This window comes from Mustela nivalis (assembly GCF_964662115.1).
Source record: "Mustela nivalis genome assembly, chromosome: 11".
NCBI classification, from domain to species: Eukaryota; Metazoa; Chordata; class Mammalia; order Carnivora; family Mustelidae; genus Mustela; species Mustela nivalis.
Window position 1 is genome coordinate 43656429 of NC_139030.1, and position 27395 is coordinate 43683823.

The 27395-nt window shown below is 52.5% G+C and overlaps 2 protein-coding genes and 1 long non-coding RNA gene across 7 annotated transcripts; all 3 read right to left on the reverse strand.

Annotated features, from left to right (window-relative positions):
• Nucleotides 1–264: 264 nt before the first annotated feature.
• Nucleotides 265–15512, reverse strand: HOXD3 (homeobox D3). Of its 5 annotated transcripts, XM_082689429.1 has the most exons (5): nucleotides 11534–11812; nucleotides 8480–8582; nucleotides 4961–5068; nucleotides 3693–4299; nucleotides 265–1864 (listed from the first exon to the last, which is right to left on the reverse strand). In XM_082689429.1, the coding sequence occupies exons 4-5, from the start codon at nucleotides 4225–4227 to the stop codon at nucleotides 1107–1109; spliced, it is 1293 nt and encodes a 430-aa protein (XP_082545555.1). In that variant the 5' UTR covers nucleotides 4228–4299; nucleotides 4961–5068; nucleotides 8480–8582; nucleotides 11534–11812; the 3' UTR covers nucleotides 265–1106. The 5 variants fall into 5 exon arrangements, with proteins under 5 accessions (XP_082545555.1, XP_082545557.1, XP_082545558.1 ...); XM_082689431.1 differs by lacking the exons at nucleotides 8480–8582; nucleotides 11534–11812 and adding an exon at nucleotides 15159–15277; XM_082689432.1 differs by lacking the exons at nucleotides 8480–8582; nucleotides 11534–11812 and adding an exon at nucleotides 12581–12599.
• A 1005-nt stretch (nucleotides 15513–16517) lies between these two features.
• Nucleotides 16518–22179, reverse strand: HOXD4 (homeobox D4). The gene is made up of 2 exons (XM_082690254.1): nucleotides 20602–22179; nucleotides 16518–20050 (listed from the first exon to the last, which is right to left on the reverse strand). Exons 1-2 carry the CDS (start codon nucleotides 21035–21037, stop codon nucleotides 19713–19715), a joined length of 774 nt encoding a protein of 257 aa, XP_082546380.1. The 5' UTR covers nucleotides 21038–22179; the 3' UTR covers nucleotides 16518–19712.
• A 1906-nt stretch (nucleotides 22180–24085) lies between these two features.
• On the reverse strand, nucleotides 24086–26357 carry LOC309844082. Its single transcript, XR_014300491.1, has 3 exons — nucleotides 26281–26357; nucleotides 25069–25094; nucleotides 24086–24804 (listed from the first exon to the last, which is right to left on the reverse strand). It is a non-coding gene; the product is annotated as an uncharacterized lncRNA (long non-coding RNA).
• Between the last annotated feature and the right edge of the window lie 1038 nt (nucleotides 26358–27395).

Below are 27395 nucleotides of genomic sequence, written 5' to 3' on the forward strand. Positions count from 1 at the left end.
AGCACAAAGCCCTACCCAAATTACCCCATCCAGGATGTTTCTAGGCTTGCATCCTCAGATTCCCACCCCCCCTCCAACCCTCAGGTCAATGCTGCAGTGTAATCAAGTATCCCCAGAACCAGCTCGTGTACCAGATTCCAAATAAATGGAAAAATATATATATATCAAAGAGTCAGACTATTTGGGGGCCTTCTATTGGGATTGTGCGAAAGATAAAAGGCAAAGTTACTTCCAAGTGTGCGTGATTAACACAGATACACTTCGGACTGAGAAATTTTTTTATTCTAAATATTTGTTCAAATAGTACCAGACAATTTGAAATCAATAAACTGTGTCGAGTGGTGAGGGCTGCGGCTGTTCAGAAATGAGTAACTGGTGTGGTGCCACGCCGCGGGGCCGCCTGACTCTACCCATGAAGGACAATTTGCGGTCTTAATCCTTTACATCAACTACAAACACCAGCCACGGTTACAACTGTTCAAAAACTACTCTCTCAACTAGTTCAGACCAAGGGGACTAAAGAGGTGAAACGTGGCCCACGCGGCCTGGGAGCGCGTTCCTAAGCTTGGCTGGAGAATTCTACAAATATACACATAAATACATTAAGACGAGGATAAATAATCAGGGAAAGAAACGAAATGACTCGCTTCAAATAATAAATACAGATCGTAGAGTCCGTTGCAATCCTTACGGGACAGGAAGGAGCATATAAATTAAGGTCTCCGCAACTAAGCTAGACTCGGGCCAGGCCCGGGGCTGTCCGGACGCTGGTCCCTCCGCACAGCGCGCCACGGATGGATCTCAGACTTACCTTCGGGACACCATTACCAGATTAGAGTCCCTCGGTCCGCAGTATATGGCACTGTCAGGGTTACAGAGGAGAATCCGTGCGGCTGATTTATGGCGAGTCACCCAAAGGAGGGAGCGCCTGGAGGGGAGGCCCAGTCGCCTGCGTCTCGGCCGCTGTTGGCCCGAGACCCGGGAGGCGGCGACCGGGCCAGGGCGAGGGAGGGGGGTCACCGAGCTACCCCGCGGGCCCCGCCCGCCACCCCCGCCACCAAAGCAAAAGAGGTAATAGCGCCGCGAGTTCCGGCCGGCGGCGGCCGCTACAGATGCGTCAGTTTGGGGGCCTCGGGCAGGCGTCCCTGAGACGAGTGGTGGGCCGAGAGATCTGTGTAGGTGGGATGAGGGTCGCACGGTCCATGGTGATGGTTGCCGGGAATCTGCGCGGCGCAGCTGTAGTCCACGCTGGCCGAAGACGGGTGAGAGAGGTGGCCCAGGTTGAAGACGGGCCCGGACGCGGGCGCCATGGAGTCGACGAAGTTGCCACCCACGTACACCGGGCTGCCCTGCAGGTTGGCGCTGGCGAAGCCGCCGCCATTGCTGGCCATGGGGTGGGGCTCGAACTCGGGCGCCGCGTAGCGCTTCTGCTGTGGCAGGCAGCTGCTGAGCGGCGCCGTGTAGGCGGCCAGGCCGTACATGTTGGGCTGAGATTTGGCGAAGGCGGGCGGCGAGGGCGCGTCGTAGGCCAGGCCGGGCACGGGCGGGAGCTGGCCGGAGTAGGCCACGTGGCCGGCGGCGCTGCCCAGCGGCGGGCTGCGCTCCGGGGACTGACCTGCCGGCGAATGCAGGATGCCCTTGGCCTTCTGGTCCTTCTTGTACTTCATGCGCCGGTTCTGGAACCAGATCTTGATCTGGCGCTCCGTGAGGTTCAGCAGGTTGGCCATCTCCACGCGGCGCGGCCGGCACAAGTAGCGGTTGAAGTGGAATTCCTTCTCCAGCTCCACCAGCTGTGCACTGGTGTATGCCGTGCGCACCCGCTTGGACGCCGGGCCCGGCGGGCTCTTATCCTCGCAGCTCTCTCCTGGGCAGGAAGGGAGATAGAGGAGATGCTGAGCGGTAGGGGGGTGGTGGGCACCCAGGGCCGGAGCAGGGTGCTTCTCTGGCTCCCTTTTCTTCTTCCGTCCCTCCCCCAACCTTACTGCTGGCTGGCTGGAGTGGGGGAGGGGGACGTCTGAGAGGTGAGACTCCTAGTGGGACCTCACACACCCCGGTCCTACCTATGAGTTGCACCTGAACACACACACACACCCCCATCTGCCTTCTGAGGTCCGATTCACTCTGCCGCCTCCTCCCCTCCAGCCTAGTCCATCATCCTGTCCCTAAGGCTAAGGCTGTGGAGGAGTTTAATGAGAGACTAGTAGCAGCTGGTAGGGCCTAGCCCCCACTCCCAGCCCCCATTAAAGAAGGGCCAGACTTCTTTGAACACTCTTCCCAACCTCTGCTGGGGGATTAGGGAGAAAGGCACCCTCCTCCACCCCCTTGCTCTGGGGCTGGCTCCTGGGCAAAGCACTCCAGGAAGTAAGAATGAGGATGGAGATGTGGGCACCTCACTCCATCCAGCTCAGCTGCACCGAAGGGCTCTGCACCCCAACTCAGGGAACTAATAAACCGTAAAAATACCGCCCCAAAGTTTCCGGGGCTCCAAGGCCAGCCTGGGTGCATTTTGAGTATTTCAGGGCTAGGACAGCAGTCTCAACCTGGGTTTCCATTACCCCCCTCCCTCAGCAGCTTGTTCCTCCCTCCCTGGTTGTACAAATGGATTTCTCCTGGGAAGAAGGGGCCGGGCTTGTAGCTGGGAAGGAGGGGCGGAAGAAGCTTACAAGCTAGAAGGCACTTTCCCCCTAGGAGCTGCAGCCCCGGAGAGATCCTGGCTAACCAGAGACTTGAGACCTCACACTAGCCCTAGACCTGTAACCAAATTCATCTACCTGAAGATAAACTGCGTCAAAGGACACAAGGCCAGAAAATTTTAGGAGCCAAGCAAGGCTGAGTGAAGAGAGGCAGCAGACCTTAGAGCTCCTGGGCCTGTCCATCTTCTTCCACATATCCTGAATGGATCCACAGAAGATCTCAACTCTAGGATCTCCCTTCTCAGGAAGAGAACCTCAAGGCTGCTCCCATTTCAGAGCACTTCCTTTTCCCCTAGGATATGCCCCTTCCCAGTATGGATTTGCTGGGATGGGAAGAACTGGGCTGGGGTAGACCAAGTAGAGATCATGGCTTGGAGGCCCTGGTTGGATTCAAGTGTGCCATTCTGTGGCTTTGAGATCTTGGGCAACTCACAGTTTCCTTATCTGTAAAATGGAACTGTTATCATATACCTACCTCAAAGGGTTTTTTTTTTTTTAATTAAATTAGATAATGCTTATAAAGCATTTAGCCTGGTTGTTAACATGGAACCAGATTAGCACTCCACAGACTTTAGTTTTTATTAATTAAAGGGAGTGGGATTCCTGTGTTATAGGCTACATAAGAACCCATGCTTGGAGAATCATAATACCTGACTTCAAGTTTTGAGGAGCCGTCAGACGGAAGAAGGAGCTAAGTCATGACCAGCAGCCCAAGAAAGCAGATAGAAGGTCAATATAAGAAAAAGGCCACCTAGTCATAACTGTGGGAATTGTCCAGCAATGGCACCAGCAGCCTGAAATGGAGCTCCCTTTCCCTGTAAGGGTATGGCTCCAATCGGGGACACTAAGAAGAAAGGCCATTTCTGCATGAGTACAAGTGTACATCTATGGCCTCCAAAGCTGCACTTGCAGCCCCAGGTCTCTTGCTTCCTAGGTGAGCTAGCTTCTTGGGGTCATTCTGGGGGACTTAGCCTAGGAGGAGCCGCCTCAGAGAGCTACCTGCAGTTGCACAGCTGTTCTTCTGCTTGGAGTTCTGTCGGGACTCTTTCATCCAGGGGAAGATCTGCTTGCTGATGGTGGCTGAGGAGCCAGAAGCATTGGGCCCACCCTTGGCCTTCTTGGCAGGCACTCCTCCTCCAGGATTGGTGGGCGAGGATGGGGGCAGGGTTGGTGGCGGAGGAGGGGGTTGTGGTGGTTGCTGCTCTGAGTTCAGGCCAGGAGGCTGGCTACCACCACCCCCACCCTGGCTGTTCCCAGTGCCAGGCCTCATACAGCTGCCATTGAGTTCAGTTCCTTTGTGGGCTGGGGCTCTCAGAGGTGCGGAACTCTGGATAGAACAGGCAGAGCCCGGGTAATCAGTGTCCAGGGAGCTGGCAGCAGCAGGGGGTGGGTAAGGCTGATGGGGAGTGCCATAGCCATAGGTCTCCTTGCTGTAGCCATAGCCTCCGAAGAGTCCTGGGTTTTCATAGTAAGCAGCCTTCTGCATCGTGCACTCAGGAAGTTCCAGGGCCTGCTGACCCAGCTCAAATAACATTGACCACCACTGTCTCTTTCACTTCCGAGGTCTGCCCTGAGAGGGCTGGGGTAGCCCCAGGCTCCAGGTGACCTGTGGAGAAGAAAAGTGAAAGGCCCCAGAGGGACTGTAACTGACAAGATAGTCAATATAGAAGGACCAGCTAGCCTGTGCTCTCTGCTGCCTACCCACTTCCTAGGGGGAGGATCTGAGATTTTATGACGTTCAGCGTATTTGAACCTTGCAAAAGTCAGAAGGAATTTCTCATAAACATAAGGAAAGACCTTTCCTTCTCTTGAGCTCAATTCTATCCAAGAGAAGGGGCTTCCTCCCCATCCAGAAACTATTTTCTTTCTTCAAGATCATCAATTTAGCTTTTGAAATGGCATAGAAAAGCACTTATGGCCTCATACATTTTAATGGCTGAGTCTCTCGCTGGACTTCGAGCTCCTTGCAGGCAAGGACTGTGTCTTATTCATCTATATATTCCTAACACCCAGCCCAGTGCCCTGTCTGTAGTAAGTACAGTAAATGCTTGTTGAATGAGTGAATGTATGGGTCAATCAGTCAATCATTGGGACACCCGAGGCTGTTGATGAAAAAAGAAAGCTCTATAACACACTCAGAACAGCCAGAACTCTCAAAAAAAAAAAAGAAGAAGAAGAAGAAGAGGAGGAGGAGGAGGAGGAGGAGGAGGAGGAGGAAGAAGAAGAAGAAGAAGAAGAAGAAGAAAAAGAAAAAGTATCTCCCCCACCTGATTTCAAAATCACAGCATCTTTCATGAAGACCCAGATAGTCCACTTTCTGGTGACAGGGTGAGAATCCGCCCAGTGAACTCTGTGGGTCAGCCCTGTGAAATGGACTAAGAGATAAAAACCAAGAACACTTAGACTCCCAAACTTATTTTGAGGCTAGAAAATGTTTCTTCTCTTTCATCTACATTTTTCAAGTCTTTACTTTGTCCTGTACTACTTTTAAATGGATACTGGAAAGGGTGAAGAGGTTTAGAATTTGAAATGCATGGAGCATGAGAGAACATAGGATGCTTTATAATATAACTATATCATTTTTATCTTGCATCTATTGTGTAAATATATATATTATTATTGGCCTCTGCTCTGGATCCTTCAGGACAGCCCAACTCCACCCACTCCACAGCCAATGAGAGAACTTCCCATGCCATGATGAATGGACCCAGAATTAGAAGAAGAAGAAAAAAAACTAAGAAAAATTCTATCCCTTTTGTGTCCTCTGATTCTTAATGGGGGTTTCCCTTCTCACCCACTCCACCCCCTTCTCCAGACTCCTAAGGAGTTAAAGTATAACTAATACCATTCAACCACTTTTGTCTGCTTGATAAAGAAAACTCATAGGTCAGCTCGCTGGTCTTCATTCTTGATCTCCTCTTTCAGGCACCTTTCCTTCCTCAAAACTCCCCAGGCTTCCATCATGGTCATCATGATGGACCACATTGTCTAGACAACTTATGTGGCCTAATGGATTTGACCACTGGGATCAAAACCACTCCTCCATTCACTCATTTCTCCTCCACTTTCACCAAAGAGCCCTATTTTTAAAATTCTTCATATTAGCCTTTCTTTGGTAGTATTGTTGCCCTTTTTGTTTTAAAATATAAGGGAATCTGGCATTTATCTTGTAAAGACACAGGCCCTTTTCAATGGGATAACAGAATACTAGGATGTGTTTTAGGAATTATTTCTTTTATTGTTCTTAAATGTATTCAGTTAAGATATCTACTTAGCAAAGCTGGTGTTAATCTTTCTTTCATTCATTTTCTTGATCATCCTCTATTAAAGTTACTGAATATCAAATGGAAAGTTACATCCCCATCCTGTGACTAATATTGATGTGTTTGCCCCCAAGGCAAAGAACCGGGTATTCTAGCTTTGTTTCTGGACTTTTCTTGGATCCTGGTTCCAAGGATCTTAATCGTGGGCTCTCCGGATGTCAAAATGGTCACATCTGACACTCAGACCACCAGAACTCACTGCTGCTTCTGTCATTTCATTTAGAACTGTGGAAGCAAAATACATGCCCCCCCTACCCTTCCTCCCAGGTTGACCAAGTTTATCTCAATAGGTGGACAAATCACATTAAAGTAGCTTCTTTGGCTACTGACCAGGTCTTTGAAACAGATGGCTTTACATATATATTTGTTCCTATGGCATATTCCTGAAGAAGCCCTGTGTACTGGGCCTCAAAAGTGTAAATACTTGGCAGTTTCATGAATAACCTCAGCGCCTGTTCTCCTGCATCTGTTTTCACTGTCTTAAGGAATTTCAAGGCTTATTTGATGACACCCCAATGTCTACTGCCCCAGAAGCGAGGAGAGCGGTCCTCTCCTCACCAGGAAGGGCTTTGCAGCCTTCCCCCACATCCATATGATAATGTCCCAAAGAAACCAACTGTCCTAAAACAGAACCCGAGAATATTGTTACAAAATTGGTTTAAAAAAAAAAAAAGGCTTATTTCTTTCCAGAAATCCCTACTCCTTGTGAACTCTGCTTGAACCTAAAAAGCAGGAATGGGTCATAAATCACTTGGACAATGGTCAACTGTTCAGTGGCTCATCTTTTCGATCACCCCCCCCCCCTTTTTTAAAGGCTTTCTTTTTTTCGCCCTTTGGTACCTCTGCTCATTTTTGCTCCGGGACCCAAATGCCTTGGGGTGAAGACTAGCCCCTGTAGGGGGAGGGGCGGTCTGCGAAGTCCTCGCTGCCCTTTTCTCTCCTTCCTTCTCCCCTCAACCCCCGTGGCTCCGGCCCGGGCAGCCTCCCCAGAACCCCACGACACAACCCCTGGCCCCTTCTAGGGTAGGGGCACTAAGCGGGATCTGGGTCGGATCTTTCTCACGGTCCCGGGAGGTTGCCCAACTCAGCTCGGAGGCCCAACCGCAGGCTGGGAGTGCAGGGCCGAAGGGTCCCCAGCCAGAAGGAAGGCGGCCTCAAAGCGACCCTCGGCCGCCTGGGCCGCGCTGGACCACCGCACCCGCCGAGCTTCTGAAGCCGCCGAACCCTGATACTTCCTCATTGCACTTAATTCTGCCCAGGATCAATACCTAATATGATACCGAATAAATAAAAGGCGCTCACAGCGGCCAGGGGACGGGGTTATTAAGCAGCTGGAGCTCTCACGGTGCATATCAATGCACCTGTCATTGTGGTTTGTAACAAAATTTATGACTGCAAGCAAGGCGGCAGTAAACGCTTCAGTAAGGAATGAAAAGAAAAACACTTCCCAAGGCCCGGCACTTTTCAGAAGTGGAAAACAGGCTCCGCGTAGGAGGAAGAGCAGCAAAAGAATTCCCTACTCCGCACTTTGGCCAGCCCCGCGCCCCGCGAGCAGGGAGACTATATAAAGTGGCCACTGCCCGCCTCTCGGAGCAGCTCTGCGGGGCGGCCGGACGCGGGACGGGACGCGCGCTGCCTCGCCAGGGGCCGAAGACCTGCTGCCCGCCGCTGCCTGGGGACGCCGGGAGGCTCGCTGGATGCGAGGAGGCCCGCCCGGCGCTCGCTCGCCCGCCGGGGCCGTGAACACACCGAAGGGCTTGGGGAGGGAAGGGGCGGCAGTCGCCGGGCTGGGACTTGGTCGGTGGTCCTAGTAAATTATGGACTGGTAGAGTCAGGGCAAGTTGAAAGAAAAGGGGGAGGCGATGGTTTGCCGGTTGTTTCTGTTGTCTCAAATGTTTCTAAGGTTCCAGTTGGCCTTGGCTCCTCTCCCTGTTTCTTCCTAAACCAGGGCCTCGGAAGCCCACAGATCTCTTTTTGGCGTACCAGACTCTTGCTGGGCATCCCCGTTAATTCTCTGGAACATGGCAACGATTCTTGCTCCCTGTTGGCTTTGCTACTTTGGGATTCCGAAACCACCCCTTTTCCGGGTTGCTCCGTGGGGATATATTTGCTGCAGAGCTGGGATAGCTTTCTGCCCGAGGTCTTTCCAGCTCTCAGCCTGAGCCTCTTCTGCCCTATGGGAAGCCCTGAGCGCGCCTTCTAAATCATCCTTATTTAGCCCAGATAACTCAATACTTAATACACCCTGCATTTAAGGCACTGGGTTCACCCCATTAAATGACCATAAATTTGAAGGCCGATGATCGGTTATCATGTAACGGGCAGCAGTTCACACTGAGGTGATCCACTTCAAAGCTGCCCTTTGTTTTATGTCTTGATGTATGAATCCTGAGATGGCTACCTTGAGTTGTAGGATAGATGGAATTGTAGTGGAAATTATTTTTTTTAAATCACACTACTCACCACAATTTGTGTGTGTGTGTGTGTGTGTGTGTGTGTTCTCAAATTTTGTCGGTAACTCTTTTTTGGTTCTTCGGGTTCCTTTTGATATTCTGTTGAGGCAGATCTGGAACAAAATGGAAAACTCTCAGTGGCAGTTGCTTCTTTCTTACCCAAACATGTTGAGAGACTTTACCCCTTTTAAGGGTGTCTTAATCAATGTGACTATTGTATATGTTGCCCGCAGTCATTCCAGGCACCTTCCCCCAGGCAGAAAGGAGACTTGGTTGGCTTCTAGAGAGTGAGTGGACTTTAACACAAAGTCTTTGGCGGGATGAGGGAAGGAAGAGCTCTGACTTGAGGAAAATGCCAGACCCTCAGGCAGGGGATGGGGTAAGTGAGTCAAAGGCACAAGGGGAATTAGTTCTCTCCTCCTGCTTCAACTAGCCTCTAAGTACAATCTCCCAGGCCAAGCCCACCCTCCTAGGAGTGAAAGAGAATTTGCAGAATTAGGGCGGGAAGAAGGCTACAGAATAGGGCCCCAGAAAGAAGAGGAGGAATATGTGGATGGGCCTGGGTAGGTCCTAGTCAATGGCTGTCCTACTCAGCCCCAGTGGAAAAGGAGCTGGGTGCTATTTCCTGGTTTGTACGTTGTATCTTGAAGGGTTCCCCTTAATTTATTTTATTACAGTAGGTACCCACTATTTTCCTGGACTAGGCTGCTCACCCATTCCTGGGTTGGGATTAGGCCGCAAACCATCCAAGAAACAAACATCCCTTCCACCTTCACCCAGAAGCAGACCCAAGCTGCCCACCACTGTGGGTGCCTAACGGGTGCCTGTTCAGGTCAGGCCAAAGGAGAGACAGAATCCCCCCTCTTGCATCTGCCCTGTGCAATTTGTCGACTCAGTAGTTTGCAAACACTAAACCACGCAGGAGAAAGCCCCACACAAAGCGATCCGGTCCCTTCTAAAGACCAGAGCACGAAGCCATAAGCCTTTGAAGTGACCTTTGGCTCACACGGCAATAACTCACCCCTTAATGAACACCCAACGGAAGCGCCTCAGAGAGATCCCGGCCCGTAGGGCTCCTAATATCTTGCCGGGGCTTGAGCTTCCAAGCCAGCCTCAGGCTCAGGGGGCTGCCCCGGAGGGCTGTGCAGCAGGGGCATACTTTACCCAGGTCCTAGAACCTGACTGGTGGGCCCCGAAGCCACTTTATATGATACATTCATGGGAACGGACATCAACTTTTGCCGCTTGACTGTTTTATTTTATTTTATATTATTTTATTTTTAAAAGAGGGTTCTTTGAAAGTAGGATCTTCCCCTCAGAAGAGAGCTAAATTGGGAGGCCACCAGGGCCAGCCCCGTGCTGCCTATAGCTTTTCTTTTCCCAGCCATGGAGGAAAAGGGTAAGTGTGCTCCTGGGTGCTCCGGGATGCCCTGTGCACCCTGTGCTCTGGTGCAGGCTTGGGAAGGGAAAAAGATAAAGGACCCCAAGGGGGACAAAGTTGGGCCACCCAGAGTCCCCGCTGCCTTCTCACGCTCTTTCCTGCTCAGCCCACCCACCGTCCAGCCCAGGCCCAATATCAGCCTCCTGCTTGCCCAGAATCGCAGGCTGAACCCGGCTGGCTCTGGTCCACCAGCTCAAGTACCCTTTCCACAGCCAGAAACTGGGGGAGCAGGAGGTAGCCCTATCTGTGAGCTGTCAGTGAAGAGCTGGTCTGAGGCAGACCCGGCCCTATACCCCAACCCCCACCAGCATCCCCTGTAAAAGTCTTTAGGATAGGGAGCCTTGGTGCGGATTATTGAAATTTTCGGGGAAGTTATAAGTGAGTGCTCCATGGGGCCAAATGAAATGCTGCTCGCAGTAATTGGATTCAGCTGACTAAGTTGGCAGGCGCGCCGCTCCAAGGCAGCAGGCGAAGAAAAATGTCCAGCGACTTTAAGTTCTGATGGAGCCAAGAGCAGGCAATTGACAAAACAACTTTCCTGCTCTCCTTTGATGGCGATGCCCTTGGAAGTCAGTCCCTCTCTAGCTAGGGCCTGTCCCAACTTAGGGTAAAGGTCTGCTCCTTGCTTTTTGGGACCCTTCCCTACAGAGGCCCAATCTGGCCCGGCTGTGTGGCATTCTCCTGAGCCCGGAGCTGCTCACTTGGACTCATGGAGCTGCTTATTTGGGCATTGGACCCGGGAAAAACCCCAGGATAAATTGTCCTGTCCTCCTCCAGCCAGGAGCCACAGGATCCAGTAAACAAAAGGATGCAAGGAATTTAGAAGCCAAAATATGATTTAGCTTTCGTCGTAGGTTCTTCGGGGAGAAGAACTCAGGAGCCCTGAATCTTTTCTCTGACACTACGAAAGTCAAAACCTAGATTAGTGAGGGGGCATGTGGAGGAGCCTCTCAAACTCTTCTGAGTAGTTTGGGGGTTCTCTTGAATTTGGGGGAGAAAGCCTGAGTAGCACTTTAACCTCTAAAGGAAAAAAGTATTAAGCCAGCAGCAAGAGATAAAGGCATGAGTATGTGGAGCTAGCTCCCAGAACAATGCAGGGAGCTGGCTGGTCACAGAGTTTATTTTAAATACATATAAATCAACCTGCCTGTGCCCAGCCAGGCAGCCCAAGACACGGAATTAATATGACGCTCCATCTTACTTTGGCAGTGACAGTGTAAAAAAGTTTCTTTTTATTCATTTCATTTTCCAGCCCATTCTCGCAACTGCACATTTACCCCCAAAATACTTCCTCCAGCCCCCAACCCCTTCGCGACCCTCTCCTCAAACTGCCACCTCCTCCCTCTCCAACCCTACCATCAGCCACCCCCCAAGCCTGGCAAGGTAGTGTGTCCTCCTAACCTTTGGGTAGGCGGGGAGCACCCCCACAAAGCGCACCTCCTTACGATTAATCACCGTCCTCGATGTATATGTAGAAGTGTATCTAGGTCTACGCGGACTGCCTCACCAATTGGCAATAATCAAGATCACAGATTACACAAAATAAATCATATTTAGTATCCCATTCAGGGCAGCAAGCAGCCCGGTGCCCGAAGATTTCCATTTTGTCATGCAATTGCTTACCTGGATCCCAATTTATCATAAACCTGGTGTCCTCGGCCTCAGAGGGGGCGCCAGTGGGGGGCAGAGCTAGCCTTCCCCCTTTGTCTGCAGACAACACTGTCCCAACCCTGGTCTTGCGCGCTCGCAGACGCGGCCATATACCCGAGCACACAGAATTCCCGGTAGAACGGAACCAGGCTGAGGTTCAACTACCAATAAACGCAGGAGGAACGAGTTCGTAGTCCCCGAGCTGGCTTCGCCCGCGCTGCGCGCCCGTCGGTCCACCCGCCCGCCTGTCCGCTCCCAGGCCCAGAGCGGCGGCCACCCGAGCCCCCACCCTCTCCTGGGTTCCTGCCCAGCCCTCCCAGACCCCCCAGAGCTCGGGGTTTGTTTTGCTTTCGGAATGTGGCCCTTTCTGGATTTGGAGAGAGCCCCGGAAACCCCCTCATAGTCGGGAAATACAGACGCTGCCTTCAAATGCGAGCATATTTGTTCACGTGACCCCGAGGGAAGATTGTACTGATTGAGGCTGAAACTTTCACGCCATCCAGCCCCGGAGCGCAGCCAGGCCTGGGGGCTTGGAGGAGGGGCAGGAAGCGTGGGATCTGGGCCCATTCCCCGGAGCAGACATGGGTGGGCATGGAGCGGAAAGAAAGTCCCCGTCTCGTTCGGGACCAACCCAGCCCCAGCCTGGCCGCCGGCAGTGGGATGGGGGCGCTGGAGTCTCTCCCCCCACGACCTCTGACCCTGGCCCGGCCTTCCACCGGACTGGCCCACGGACTGGAAATTTTAGAGGCTGCCTCTCAGAGCCGTCTCCGGAGGCGGCTGTGGAGCATCAGAGGCCCAGGGTTCCCTTAGCTCCCCGGCCGGCCGAGCCCGGTACCTCGCATCCGCACGCACCCAGGCAAGGCTCTGCCTAGGCGGACGCGCTGCTCTCCCCCTCCCGGGACGAGACAATTAGTTGTGGCACAGAAGAGGCTCCGGCCCTAAGGTGGGTGACTCCAGCTCCCAGACCAGGCCAGACACTCCGGGGGAACCCCAACCCCCCACTCCCACCCCCACCCTCACCACTGCTCGAGGCCTTGGCTCGTTCCGCAGACGCGGCGGCGGAGCCACCACTCCCGAGAGCCAGAAAAGACGCCTAAGCAGCAGGCCAGACCGGTAGCGGTTTCCCCTCTCCGCGCCTTGCGCACTCCACTCGGGCGCCCGCGGCCTGGAGCCCCCGAGGCGCAGAGCCGCTGTTTGCCGAGACCTGCGCGCCTCCCAACCTGGGCCGGGCCCACGGAATCCGCTGGCCCCGTGACTGACAGGCCGCGGCTTCCCGCTTCCTGCGGCGCCTCCCAGAAAGCGAGGAGCCTGCGGTATCAGTCCTGGTCGGGCTGATCTGGGAGTCAAGGGAGCTTCTGTTTAGAAATAGCACATCGGGACCTGTTCCCAGCACTCTCCAAGTGGTCGGGCGGAATTTACCGTCACAATTCTGCGTGTGAGAAAGAGTTAAGCTCCCAGCCAGGGTGAGCGACCAGCCTCTAAGTCCGAGCCTGCCAAGAGCTACCACCCCCCGCCCCGCCCCATGGCCCTCTCTGGCCCGACCTGCACCCCGGAATCCCGCAACGCGGGATTCTCCACCCCATCCCCGAAGTATCGTTGTCACGGCCAGTGTTGCTTCTCAGTGGCAATGGGCACGGAGCAGATGCCCTGTCACCGCTTGCAAAGTCTCCGACAGGCGAAAGCGAGCGTGAATGTGCTCGGCAGCTCCGGAAGAGCCAGGGAGAAGGGGGTAAAGTCCTCCTCATCCCCCCTTCAGAAGCACAGAAGTCCCCGAGGACAAGTCACAGGCTCGAGCCCCTAGACGGGTCAGGGAGTTCCTCCTTTTGTTCACCTGGCCGGCCTGGCTGGAGGCCCACTCGGGAGACCTCTAGAAGCTGGACTGTAGGTGCCCCCAGCTCACCCCCACCCGGAGGATCCTGCCCCCAGCCTCCCGCCAGGGGCAGAGCAACGGGCCCGCAGCAAGTGTTAATCTCCTGCCAAAGAGGGGGGCCGATTTGCGGGAATTTGTCTCCAGGAAAGGATCTAAGCCTTCTTCAATCGGAGCATATGTTCATAGAGCAATAAACCGGAAAGATTTACAGTCCTCGCCCGGCCCCCAACAGCCTCGCACCCTTTCAGGAATTACTTACGATGATTTATCACATCAACCCGGGCAATTGTCACACTGATAAAATAGCCCGGGCCGGTGCCCGCCAAGCCCAGGACTTGGGAGACTGCTGGCTGCCCGACTGCCAGCGGGGCTGGGCAGGCTTTTGTGGGCTCCTCTCTGGGCCTACCAGGGGATGTTGAGGTGGGTCGGGGTGGGTGGGGTTGGGGAGGGAGGGGAGCAAATTCTCATTGAGAAAAACGCAAGCAGCTCAGAGAAAGCGCCCGGAATCTGCGTCGGAGTCGCTTGCAAAGCACATAAACATTTGTCATCTTTGAATAATTGAATTAATGTATTATTGTTTGAATGTATAATTCATAGCGGAGGAAACTTTGTCTCTATCCTGACGGGGAAATATACACAAACCAAAAAAGAAATCAAAACATACACACAATCCCCAAACAACTACCAAACAGCCAACTCCAGCTAGCGGAAATCATCCTCAAAGCCAACGGGAGCGGGAGCGAAGAAGGCGAATAAAGAGGCTCTCCTCCCCGGCACTGGCCCTGAGCTGCCAGCTGGAGGAGAATGTCCGCTGCTGCCCCAACCCAGAGCCCCTGGCAAGCTGCGGGTGGAGTGGGTGGGGTGGGAGCTGAGGGGCTAGTGGGACCTCAGCGCTCCTTGGAGGGTGGGAGAAAAAAGGCTAAAATGGGAGGCGACAGGACAGACAGCTTTTGCACCACGACTTGGCCTCACCCGCATATCCCTGCCCTAGGCTTCCTTTCGCCCCCGGGGTCTCTTACTCCAGCCGTGGGGACTTCTAACCCGTGCCTTTATTTTAGATCTTTGCCCAAATTAAAAATACAAAAATTAAGGGTAATCTTTGCGGGGGTGACAGAAGCAGCAGAGCTTGGGTGGGAAAGGAGAGGAGTGGGAGAAGCAACTCGGAAATCATTATCTGTTGGTTAAAACCTGCCTGGGGTAAAATTTCAACTCGATTTTATAGCCTTCTATTATGACGCAAAGAAAAATTTACGACCCTCGCTTGAAAAGAGGGCCGGGGCCTTTTCTCACCGGTTTAAGAATAGGCAGCAGATGCCGTGACAGCGACCATTGTTCCCGGTAGACACAGGCGACCGGGCAACCTCGGCCCGCGTGCGCCAGGCGCGTCCCCCAGCCGGGCGGGTTTTTAACAACTCCTGTTGTTTCGGAGCAGCTCGCGCGCACCCTCGCCCCTCGCCCCCTCGCCCCTCGCCCCTCGCCCCTCGCACACCCCCACATGCTCACACACACCCTCTCGCGCGCTCGCAGACACACACTCGGCCGCTCTCAGTAATTTTTCATAAGTGCAAAGCTTTGCTGAACCAAAGGTCACCATCCAAGCCACTAACAACTTCTCGCCGGCGCGCGGTTCCAAATCAGGAAGCAAAGGGAACTATTTGTCAGCGGCCCTGACAGCTAAGTTCATTAAGGATTTAAATCTGGAGAAATAAAAGTCGCCAAAATATTTACCTGCTGGCCGCGCTCCCGCGCCCGCCACTGGGGGCCCGAGGGTGGAGGGCTTGGGGGCGCCGCGCGGCCCCCCTCGGCGGGTGATATTCTTGGGATCCCTGCACTTTCCAAGTCGGAGAGAGCCCTTTGCGTGGCAGATTAATGACGACTCCGTGTTTCTTAAGGGACGTGCTGAATTAATTATTTCGCCAATCACGTGGTCGGGACTTGTAGAAATCTATTCTTATCATCTTCCTCGCACTTTGAAAATTCTCCGGGTTATGAGAGGCCCTCCCCCGGCTGCCGGCGAGCCCCGGCCGCCCAGCCAGGCGCGGGGGGCAGGGAGGGCTCCCCAACATGGCGGGCGGGCGGGAAGCGCCGTCTGCCGAGGGTCCCGATTTACTGTACTGTACTCAAGCGGGCTCGGCTATGGACTCGCTTCCTCCTCGTCCCTGCCCGTGATTCAATACACACCACGGTATTGATGTATTGGTGGGCACAGGAGGAGCCATTAACCAGAAGACGGGCAGAGGACAATCATAAAATGTGTCTGAATATTTAAACTTCTGTCTGCACACTTATAAATACACATGTCCACGCGTCTGAGGCGAGCCCTTCCATATATTAAGGACACATGTCTGATTTTATGCATCCTGCTCATTTCCTGTCGCGAGCAAGCCCCCCCTCCCCAGCTATTTTGGGACTCCTGTCTTGGCCCACTCTTCAAGGCCAGGCAAAGACCAGAGAAAGCCCTCGCGGGAGAAAAAAAAAAAAATAGCGCACGCCACTTTTTATAGTGGGGAGTGTTTATTGTCGTTTCAAGGGCGGAGGGGGCTCCAGGGGAAGGAGGGGCAGGTGCAGGAGGCCCCAGTGGGGCTGAACAGCACAGGAAAAGTAGGCGTCCAAGACTGGAGGCCAGAGGGGTCTGGTCCCAGTAGCCACTGGCCAGTCCCAGCTTGGCCCAGAACCCAACACTCTTCCAGAGTTGGGGGAAGGGGGCGCGTGCAGGGAAGTCTCTCTCCCACCACAAAACAAAGAGAGACTGAAGGGGTCTAGGGCTAACCTGGGCCACACAGAGAGCCAACCTGGAGCCTCTTTTTAGCCTAGGAAGTTACTTATTTTCCTAAATAAATAAATAAATAAATAATGCCCTGCAGCCTGAATCCAAGCTTAGGCTTCTCAACGCCCACAAAATATGGTGGCCAAATGGGAGTGTATACTTGTAGGGGAGAGGTCAATGACAAATTTGCTAACCTTACACAGTTTAACCTTCACATGTCAGGCACAATGCAGAAAATAATAAAATAAATTGTTAATATCAAATGTTAGCTTTTAGAAGACTTAATGAAGAATGCTTCTGTGGAGGCACCAAACAGGATGGAAGTTTCGCTACACCTTTTATTATTTCAAATATAGATCAATGAATTACATCAAAACTACAGGCAACAATTAGTATAAATAATACTTTAATCAGTGGCAGCAGAACAGTGGTCAATTCTATTAAAAAAGCATCTTGTGTGAACAGACACCATGGGGCTGACTGACAATGTCATCTCCCAACAAAAGGCTGCAATGGACAAAGTGAGATGGGAGTCTGAGGAGCAATGTCCTCAGTAAACACTTCACTCCTCCCCAGTCACGACCCCAACACAGCTTAAAAAAAAAAAAAAAACACCAAAACAAACACTTCTGGCTCATATTTGGGGGAACAAACTGGAAACAAATAAAAGCAAATGGGCACTGCGCCTTTCCACATCTAGGTTTCTCCAGAGTACGTTCCCAGATGGAAACTCATTTCCTTCCCTGCCCTGGGTGGTGGTGGTTGCAGGGGAGGCACTGCTTCTTCCCTGCCCCACTCCTGTGGGCCCAAATGGACGCTGGGGTCCAATTGGGACCACAGGGTTGAGGGCTGCCCCCTGGGCCATCCAGGCTCCATTAACATTTCAAAAGACAATCCCTGGAAACTGAGGAGAACTGAGACTTATAAACAAAGAAGTTGTTTCTTTGACTAAGTTACTTTTCAAAGTAGTGGGGCTACATTTGAGAAGAAGCTTGGGTTTTCTTCATCAAAACATGCCTCTTGGCTTTCCTGTGGGGTTTGAGTGAGGGCAGCTATGCAGTTTTGGCATTTGGTCTAAAGCTGGAGTGAATAACCTGAACTTCTGGGAAGGGGGAAATCTATATAATAATCTTTATAATATATATGTAGATTGGTGTTGTGAAAATATATTCTTTTTCCCCCTCCCAAGGAGAAGGTTCAATATATTCACAGATTTGGGCTTTAGGAAAGAATCTTAGCAACTTTCCAACTTGCCTAACCATAGCGGCTCTTTTCAAATGCTACATCCAAAGACTGCTCTCCATGTTAGAGGGAGAAAAAAAGAAGAGAAGGGTAGTTAGAGTCCAAAAGGTTAAGGGTTTAGAGGTCAGTCCTCCCGGCTGAAATACAGCTAATCGAATAGAAAATTTGTCCTCTGGATGAACCTGATTCTGTAATTTAGCCGAACTTCAGTAAAATACCTTTTCAGCTTCTCAACGTGAGGGCGTCAGAAAAAAGACGTCTTGACTATGTATGAACTCTTTGCTTTTTGTCATAGAAACAATGATGCGAATAATGCAGGAATATCCATCTTTAATATCCCGACGTGGCGATATTCAAGTATTGCCATGTGCAAGTCTGAGAGCCAGGCTCACCCCAAGGAGGAACAAAGAGCTGTCCCCAGGGTCTAATACAAAAGACCAAGGCTTGGAAGATACTTTAGAGAAGTGGAATTTCAGCCTAGGGACTCAGTGAATACCTGCTCTCAGTTCTCAGGAAACACCAAAGAACATGCGTGCAGAAAAAGTCTTTTTTTTTTCTCCCTCCACCTAAATATATTTTTAAAAAATTATCTCGGAACCTTCTGAAGCATTTTGAAGCACTGAAAAAAATAGCTCCAGGTTTGAATCTCTCTTTCAAGCTCATCCTTCTCCCCCCAGCCCCTTTTGCCATTTTTTCGTAGCTACAACCAAAGGGTTTCTTTTTGGAGCCTGAGGCTTTGGGGTTTAAACTTCCAAAGTCTTGTTTCATTTGAGTATATGAACTCTGGCCATTACCTTTGACTCTTTCCCCCTTATCCTTAAGGGTCAGCATTTTAGAAAAATGAGCTTTGAACCTTTCTCAGGCAAGGCATAAGAAAAATGACTGAAGAACATCACTCCTGTTGTTTGAGAGTGATTGTTCTTAAACCACTATTCTTTAAGGCAAGGAAGAGGGCCTGAAACTTTTATACTTTGACCATTTCTGCTTCTAATTAATATGTTGAGGAAAAACTTCCTTACATTTGTTTAAAAAATAAAAACTTCAGGAAAAAAAAAAAAACCCTAAGACCAACTTTTGTGGACTTCTAGATTCAATTAGTTTTCTGTCTCTTTTTTAAAGCAAGATTTCCCCTACTTTCCCATTTCCTCCCCACTACATACCCCCTCTCCCATATAGGCCGTACACCAATTCCTATTTTAAAAAACTGCTATATGGGTTATTTGGAATCCAGCATTTGGAATCCAGTTGGAACAGAAAATTCAGTCATTATCTAATGACCCAGAACATAGAGGATTTGTTTTCTTTCCCCAGAAGGAAAATGTTGGACCATTTGTTTCTTTCTTTCCCCTTTTCTTTAATCACCCAGAACTAGTTGTAAGCACAGTGCTGAAAAAAGCACATGTGGAAATATATTTTCAAGAACTCAACTTTGAGTGGACCCTTTCCTTCCCTCTAAAAGGGTTAAGGGCCCCCTACACACATTTCCGGGGAGTGGGGAGGGGGTGGAGTTCAAAATAATGCTTACAGCCAGAAGTTAGTCCACACATCTCTGATTCTTCTCCCTGAAACTCAGCCCCTTTCACCTTCTTAAGATTTTTGGCATTAAGATGTCAGTTATTTCTGTTCCCCATCCATCCCCCAACAAATAAATATTTAAGCAAATATAATCTAAACATAAAATAACCCGTTTCCACTTTCTTCTTAGACTCATTTCTTTGGGCATGGGGCCACTGGGAGCAAAATACTTTTTTTTCACACTGGAAATTATACAGATAACCAACAGAAAGTTCCAAAAATCCTGGCCCACCTCTCCTGTTTCCACTGAAAGCACCTAGAGCAGGGTGGGGGGGGGGGGGGTCAAGCTCCTGCCTCAACTCCCCCACGTTATTAAACCACAAAGATCCCTGGAGGGGTGGGGTGGGGGAGGATGTTCAACTTCACGCTGGGATAAAGTATCTCACCTTCATTTGCAAATTCAAAATCCAACAGCAGAGATTTTCATAAGTTTAATAACTTGCCAAGGTTTATGTTCTCAGTAGCTCCTGCCATATGATAATGTACTTAGAGAATCCCGCCCCCCTCCCACCCCCATTCCGCTCCAGGGAGGGGGCTGCCCTCGGGCAGGATGCTAACCTAGTCCGAGGGCGGCCTGCGAGTCCCAGGTCCACCCTACAGTACCTTAAAGCCCAGGGAGGTGACAGCAAGCCCGGCCTGCCCCCGCAGCTTCGGCTCAGCCGGGAGCGCAGGGAGGAATGGGCCCAGGTTCCCCACTTCTATAAGGTCGTCAGATCCGTGTGGTGGTCCTTGGCCAGCGGCTGCAAATGCTGGCCCGGAGCAGCTGAGGAGGAGCAGGAGGAGGAAGAGGAGGAGGAGGACGAGGACCTGCCTTTGGTGTTGGGCAGCTTGTGGTCTTTTTTCCACTTCATCCTCCGGTTCTGGAACCAGATCTTGATCTGGCGCTCGGACAGACACAGGGTGTGAGCAATTTCAATCCGACGGCGCCGCGTCAGATACCTGTTAAAATGAAATTCCTTTTCCAGTTCTAGGACTTGCTGCCTGGTGTAGGCCGTCCGGGACCGCTTGGGCTCCCCGCCAGTGTAGTTGGGGTTCACTGCGAGACAAAACAGACAGCACGGTCAGGTCAGCGCCCAGCCACTCGTTAGGCCCCTTGCCACTGCCGCTCACTTCCTGGCGCGCCCCGAGGCCCCGCGGCCCTCCCCGCACACTCCCCAGCCCGCTCCCTTCCTCCCTCCCGCCCTCGCGTCCTCCCTGCCCCGAGCGCACACACACGCACGCTCACTCCCACCCACCCTCCCACCCATCCCGGGAGGGGATCCCCAAATGTGCTCCCATCTCCCCGGCCCGAGCCGCGAGCTCCAGAATTCCCAAGCATTTGGCGATCCCCCTCTCCTCTACCAGGTTCCCTCGCTCTGAAAATGGAGTCCTCCCCCACCCCACCCCCATCTCCACCCCCTTTTTCGCCCACAGCCAAGCAGCCAGCCACATGGTCCCGGCCTGCTCCCTCAGCTATAAAAATTTATGGAGAGAGTAATTGCAGCGCCCATTGAAGCCCCGCACGCCCCCACCCACTCGCACCCCCTCCCAGGGGCCCAGGCCTCCAGGCCGGGGTGGGGACTGAGAGGTCGCTGGGCCTTGCCTTACCCGAATTCACGTGCACCTTCTTCATCCACGGGTAGACCACGGCGGGCTGCTTGAGGGCCGTCCCGGGGGGCGGCTGCTTGAGGCCTCCCGGCTGGCTGCAGGCCCGGGCGCTGGGCAGGGGCGCGGGCGGGGGCGCGGGGGGAGCGGGGCACGGCTCTCCTGGGGCTCCGTAGTGGCCGCCGGGGCCACTGGCTTCTTGCCCGTGACCCCGTGGTGGCAGCGCGGAACCGGGCCCAGGACCGCCGCCGCCGAAGGTCTGCTCACCGAAGTCGGGCCGTGGGTAGAGCCCCGGGGGCTGGAAGTCTGCACCCTGCACGCCACCGCCGTAGTAGTCGGCGCCCTGCTCGCCTAGGTAGCCACCCTGCAAATACTCCTCGCACGGAGGGAACTTGGGGTCCACATACTTGGAGTTCACCATATACGAACTCATGGCCATTAATTTCAGAAGGTAGAAAATACTAATTTTTCTCGTGTTGTCTTTTTTTCTCCTTCCATAGGGCCCTCCTACTTGCTGTCAACTGAATAAAGTTGGCGGCCATGTGACCAGGCCAGCCAATAGCGAGGGAGCGAGTTTATCACCGGGTTGGTGAGCATCTCATAATTTTCACAAATTTAACTAAATAACATACGTGTAATCAAGTGACTCGCCATGGCACATTCGAAGGCCCCCACCAGATGTTAATGTAGTTCTAGAGTCCCCAGCACCCTTCTTCCTGGCAGGTAATCCCAGCTTTTGTCTGCCACTGACTTTGTTAACCTGGAGTGCCCTCTCCACTGCCGCCACCCGCCTGAAAACAGCCCCCCAAAATGGGTACAGTTCAAGGAGGGGGATGAAAGCCCAAATTTGTCAGGCTGCAGAATACCACCAGGAGGGTGGGTGAGGCAGCCCTGGACTTAGGCAGAGTACCCCAGGCAGGCAGGGCTCCCGCCCGCGGGAACAGGGACTCTGCCATACAAAGGCCGAGTCCTGGCTTTGTCTTCGTCAGGGTCACCCAAAAGTTACAACAAGCTGGCTAGCCTGAATCGAATCAGGCAATGAGTAACTGCCAAGCTTTCTGTGAGTGCCTAGACTGGAGCATTTCTGGCCAAAGCCCCTCTCGCAGGTATGGGAAGACTGCCACCCACAGCCCCCCCAGCTGCTGCAGCTGAGGGGTGGGCTTGGAAGCCGCGGATGGCACCCTCACCTCACCCAGATAGTCTCCAAAGGACCCTGCACTCCTTCTTCCCAACTGGATTTTTCCCACATGGCAGTCCCTGACCAGTGAGTCCCCCTCACTGAGCACCCTCTGACCTCACCTCATACTCCCTCAGGGCAGAGCTGGGACTGGGGCTACCTGGCCTTCCACCTTGCTCCCCAGTCCCCCAAAACCTACCGCTTTGGCCCTGCATTCATGCAACCAATTAAAGGATTACACAGGAGCCTCGGAGGGGCTTCTCCAGGCAGACTCCATTATGTCACCAGGCTCAGCCCATCCTCCTGGAGTCTAAGGTAATAAAACAGAAAGAAAACTGACCCGTGCCCACTGCCTCTGGCCTCCGCTTCCGACTATGGCCATTTCGGAGAAACATGAAGTTTTTGCATCGACCATATATTCCCCTAGAATCGAATCTGTGACTATGTGGATACCACACAAATTCGGTTCTACAGGGTATATATAGACAACGTTACTAGCTCCGGGTTCCGGCCAGAGTGGGTACCCCGACTGCTGCCAGCCCCGGCCTCTTCCTCAGAACCATCACGGGCCCGATGCAGCCACTCGCACTTTCAGAGAGGGTTCGGGTAGCTTGAAGAGCTTGGTGAAAATTTGCAGCAACGAGTTCCCCATCCTCCGTACCACGGCCAGAGGGACCAAGCAGCCAAGGAGACGGGACAGTCATCTTAAGGAAAAAGGAAAGGAAAGGAAAAAAAAGAAAAGAAAAGAAAAGAAGAAAGAAATAATCCATCCCAGAAATGGCGGCTTTATCACCCCCCCCTCCAGATCCAAATAACACCCCCTCCCCTTATCAAGTGGTATTTTCCTGAAAGGAGCAAATGTCCTCAGTGGCAGAAGAAAAGATGCAAGAGGGGAATATCTTCCACCCATTCTTTTTCCCAACGCGGAGGCAAGCCAGGTTGGCTGACAAAGCTAGTTCTCACAGAAGTCTCACGTTTACCTTCCTGGGCCCTGTGCGGGGCGGGCCTCTTGGTCCTGCTGCTGCTGCTGCTGCTGCTGCGGACCCCGAGGCAGGCACTGCTTGCAGGCACCGAGCTGCCCTGGGCTAGGGTCGGCGTGCTAATGGTGAAGGGCAGGGCGAGGGGTCATTCGAAATCATTTACAAACATATCACAAAGTTTCATTATTTTTGCTTTGCCGACAGCAGCACACAAGAGTACAAAAGTTCATGAATTGCACCCGCCCAGCGCCTCAGCGCCGTCTAGGGCTCACCCCTCCGTTTGGGGCACGAAGAACACAGACACACTCAGGGCCCCGCTGGATTTCAGGGGCAGAAGGATGCCTGGGCTCAAGAGGGGGTTTGTGGATCTCTGACCGTAGGCCAGAGGTGTTAAAAAATTTTTTTTTGATTGTTTTGATTTTCTCCCTTATGATTCAAAAATGAGTTTCAGCCTCAGCCTGAATCTTGTGTGGTAGAGCAGGGAAACTCTCCTCTGCGCCTCCCCCCGCCCCCCAAAAGCCTGGCAAAATTGGCTCCCTGCTTCTAGTCTGCACTTTGGACACTCCCCGCCCCCATCCTTTGGTTCCAGGGCTTTAGCTATTTTATAGGGACTTCCTGGGTGCCAAATCTAAGGAGAGTCTGAGGCTGCCCCACATCAAATGCCCTTGTTGGGGGAGATCCCCCCCAACCTCCCCTAATGCCAAGCACTCCCAACACACCCACCTGCCTGGGGACACTGGGCCTAGGCTTTATCCAGACAAATTGGGGGATCCTGCTGGGCTGGGTGGGGACTGGGTGGGGGTACACATTTTCATATTTGTTAGACGCTGTGACCTGCATTTCACCTTATTGCTCCACTTGCTCAGACAGGTCAAAGCCAACGAGTTATTGATGAACAAAAGCGTTAAATATTCACCTCCCGCTCAACTGCCCATACAAATGCTTTTGATCTCTCGGGCTTTTTGTGCAGCTACAGGGCGCCGAATGTGGGTTTGCAAGCAAGGAGCACTGGCAGAGATAAGCACCCAGAGCAGGGGCAGCCGCAGGAAGGGGGCAAAACCAGGGTGTCCTGGGGACACCAGATTTTCCAGCCTGGAGCCCAGAGCTGGTTTTATTTGGGCCAGCCTGAGCACTAGAGGGGAAGTATGAACTGGGCAGACTCTCCACTTCTGGGGAGAAACACAGCCTCCAGGAAGTCAACTAGGCTGCCCACCCTGGAGAGCAAAGAAACCTGGCCCAGAGCCAAGCCCTGGCTTCTTCCACCCTGGAGAAAAGGTGTCTCAGCAGAGAGGAAGGGTGCCTGGCTTCCACCGCCCTCCTATATTCTATCTTCCATTAAAATAAAATAATCTCCATTTTGCAGTGAGGGAGGAGGTCACTGTTTTCTTCCTTCATTCTCCTGCCACTACCATCATCTTAATGAGATAGTCTTCCTGGAGATTTCACAGGCCTCCTCAGAAATCTACCTGTCTTCGGGGCACGTGCAACTCAGAAAGATCCAAACTTCTGAGCTCAGGACTCCAAGCATCTCTGCCCCCCACTGCAGCCCTACCACCACCACCACCAACAGGACGTTTGCCTGCAACACCAGTGGCTCTGCCTTGAAAATTCTGGAACTGCAGGCTAAGAGGACCAGAGGTGAACCAGAAGGGTCGCATCACTCCCTCCTCGCTCAGCCCGTGTCCCCAGCCCAGACCCCAAACCTCTGGGGCTGGGGCTTAGGGTGTGTGGGGGGGGGGCGAGGAGGGATTTCCACTTAAAGCTCAGAATTCGCGCAGCCCTTCACGAAAGCGGACCAACTCCCCACACCCGCAGCCGTAGAGGGTGACGTTTTTCTTTCTTCTATTTTTATTAAAAAAACGAGAGAAGAGAAGTTGGGCCAGGCTGGGCAGCGGAGGGGAACCGCGATCCTTTGGCGTTTGGCAGGCTGGTTCGAGCAGAAAGCGATGCTCGCTGAAACTTGTAAATAGGGCGGGCTGCTAATTAGCTGCAAGCTCTTCATAGAAGCGGAGGCAGCAGCGGGGCTGCACCTGTGCGAGCTAGGGAGGCCTGGGGAGGCCCAAGGAGACCAGGGTGAGAGCCTGCGGTGTGTTCTCTTGGTTGGGTGACTGTGAACTAGGCCCCAGAAAAATCTATCCAGGAGCACAACTTCGAGCCTCCACAGCCGAAGAGAGCTTCCCTCGCACCGCCAGGCCTGGGCAGCCAGGGCCCCTCTCCCACCCGCCCAGTCCTGTGGGCCGGCCCTTCCGCCAACACCTCCCCAGTTCTCAATACCGCCTCTTCGCAATTCGGAAGAAACGGGAAGGTACTTACGGCGGCAGTCTCGCATGGTCTCGAACCTGTTGCAATGAAAACGGGGGTCACTTAAATTCCACAGGATAATAAAGCAGAGACAGAAGATACACGGAAAAATGACAAGGCCCAGACACCCCACCAATACCCAGACCTCCCCGCTTCGGGTGCCGCCCCCAGGAATTGCGCCAAGCTCTCCGCGGAGCCGGAGACCGCAGTCCTCAAGGGCAGACCCAGGGAGTAGGAGAGTATTGGGCCCCATCACCTCCCCCGTTCCATGCACCCTTGGGCAAAACCTTACTAGTTGCTTGGCCCGACTCAGACTGCCTGTAACAGGGTTTCCCCAGTGGGAAAACGGGAAGCGAGGAGAAAATGGGCCTTTGTGTGTTCCCTTCTGCACAATCAGCCGGGTGGGCGCAAGTTCACCGGGGAGGGGACAGCCGCTGCATCTGTCCCCTGCCCCAGGTCCCGGTCTGGGTCGCTCTGGCGCAATTCAACCCCATTTCCCAGTTTCGGGTGGGTTTCAAATTCCCCAGCCCCAACTAGCGCCCCCAAAACCTGGCTTCTCCCCTTTCCACAGAAGGACCGGGCATGACTAGGACTTTCCTTCCCACTTCTGCTCCAATTCAAAACAAAGAGCAATTTCCAAGGGAAATGAGGACCTAAATGATAACCAAAGGAGGAGGAAAATCGATGGGCTGGAAGGTAAATAGCAATGCTTTAGATTGGTCCTGCAGCTCCATGGATGTGGCAGCATTTTGTCAGCATTGCTACTGGAGAGCCCACAAAGCAATCTTACAAAGCGGTGCTCCTCACAGGGGCTGGTGTCCAGCTTTAAGTTTTCATCTATTCTAGGATGGCAGCCTTCCCTGAGAAATCTCAGAAGCAAAGCCCTCTCCATCCTCATCCTTTCTCTCCCTCCCCTTCTCTCCCCCACTCTCTCTCTCCACCTAGACTACCACTGTTTAATTCCACGTCTGAGACAGATGCTCCACTGGGAGGTGGAGAGAGACAGTAAGTCCCCTTTTGTGAGGTAGGAGCCCTCAGTTCCTAACTTTCTAAGTGCAGAAGGGAGGGGAGGATCCCAAGATTCCCACTCCATTTGTTAATTTCAGTTTAGGCTAAAATGAAAATTCACTTCTCTGGGACTTCTGCTCACCCCAGGAAGGAACGACAAGGCAGAGAAATCCCCCACCCCTGGAGCTGTCCTGGAAAAAGTAATAAGGGACTTACTGGTTTTCTCTCCTAGTGGGCAGGGGAACTGGGAGTAGCACTGTCTCCTTCTGAGCCTGGCGCTAGCTGGAGCCTCTCACTTCCCTATCGCTGCTCCAAGAACCAAGCATCTGCACTTGTATGCTCTTAACCTAATTTATGGTGGGAATTATATTTTGGCTTGTCAACTCTCAAGCCATAAAACAAAGTTTATTGGAATCACGTGCTCGTAAATAGCCACTCAGGTCTCATCTCTGCACAACCATAAATAACCTTCGGCTTTAAACTTTTATTCACTAAATAAAGGTTCACTGCAACTGTTCTCTCACATTTAAATAGTTCCAAATATTCAGGATGCAAGGGGGGTCATATTCATATCAATACCCTGGGCTTTTCAAATAGCATCTTTTCAGACAAGTCTGTTTAAGTTGGGAGGTAGTGCTATTTCGAAAAGACTGGTTGGTGGGCATGTCTTATGATTCTTTGGCTGCATTCACTGTGAGTACCTTCAACTCCTTTCTTTCAATCATTTTCTGGCTCTATATATGGTAAATAAATAAAGAGGAAAATCAAAGGCTACTTCTGACTCCCTTATACCAGGAATTGTTTGAGATTTTGTTCAAACTTCAACAGAAAATAGGGTGGTTAGAGAGAGGCTGGGTGGGCTTGGGGTGGGGGGCAGCAGTTGGAGTTAACACTTGGCTCTGTATTGTTGTGGATGGGCTCAGTGAGAAAGGTGAAGGTAGCTACATGCCTAGAGGTTTCTATAATTTGCTTAGCTCTGAAAGGGGAGCCTTTGCAAGTGACCAAACTGCTTAAAACAGCAAGACTTGGGGTTTGGTAAAGTGAGAAGCTGGAGAATAGCCCCATCGGGATCTTTGGCAACTGAAGCTCTAAAAGAAGGTTATAAAACAATAAAACAGCCCTGGTGTGAAGGGGACAGGGTGTGAGGAAGCAAATGAGGTTCTAAAGGAACCCAAGCCCAGGAAGTCAGATGTCCCTGTTCCCACTTGGCTAGGGGCTCATGATCCCTGCGCTCAAACCTGAGTGAAATGCTACAGCCCCACACTGCCACTCCCACTCCCACTAGAGGGTTAGCCTAAGAGACAAGGAAGGAGTGCGCTCTTCTGCTGAGA

Coding starts and splice junctions, on each gene's coding strand:
- HOXD3 (XM_082689433.1), bottom strand. CDS start 4,227: ATGTTATTTGAGCTGGGTCAGCAGGCCCTGGAACTTCCTGAGTGCACG. Junction 1,865..3,692: donor GAACAGCTGTGCAACTGCAG/GTAGCTCTCTGA, acceptor CTTCCTGCCCAG/GAGAGAGCTGCGAGGATAAG.
- HOXD4 (XM_082690254.1), bottom strand. CDS start 21,037: ATGGCCATGAGTTCGTATATGGTGAACTCCAAGTATGTGGACCCCAAG. Junction 20,051..20,601: donor GAAGGTGCACGTGAATTCGG/GTAAGGCAAGGC, acceptor TTTGTCTCGCAG/TGAACCCCAACTACACTGGC.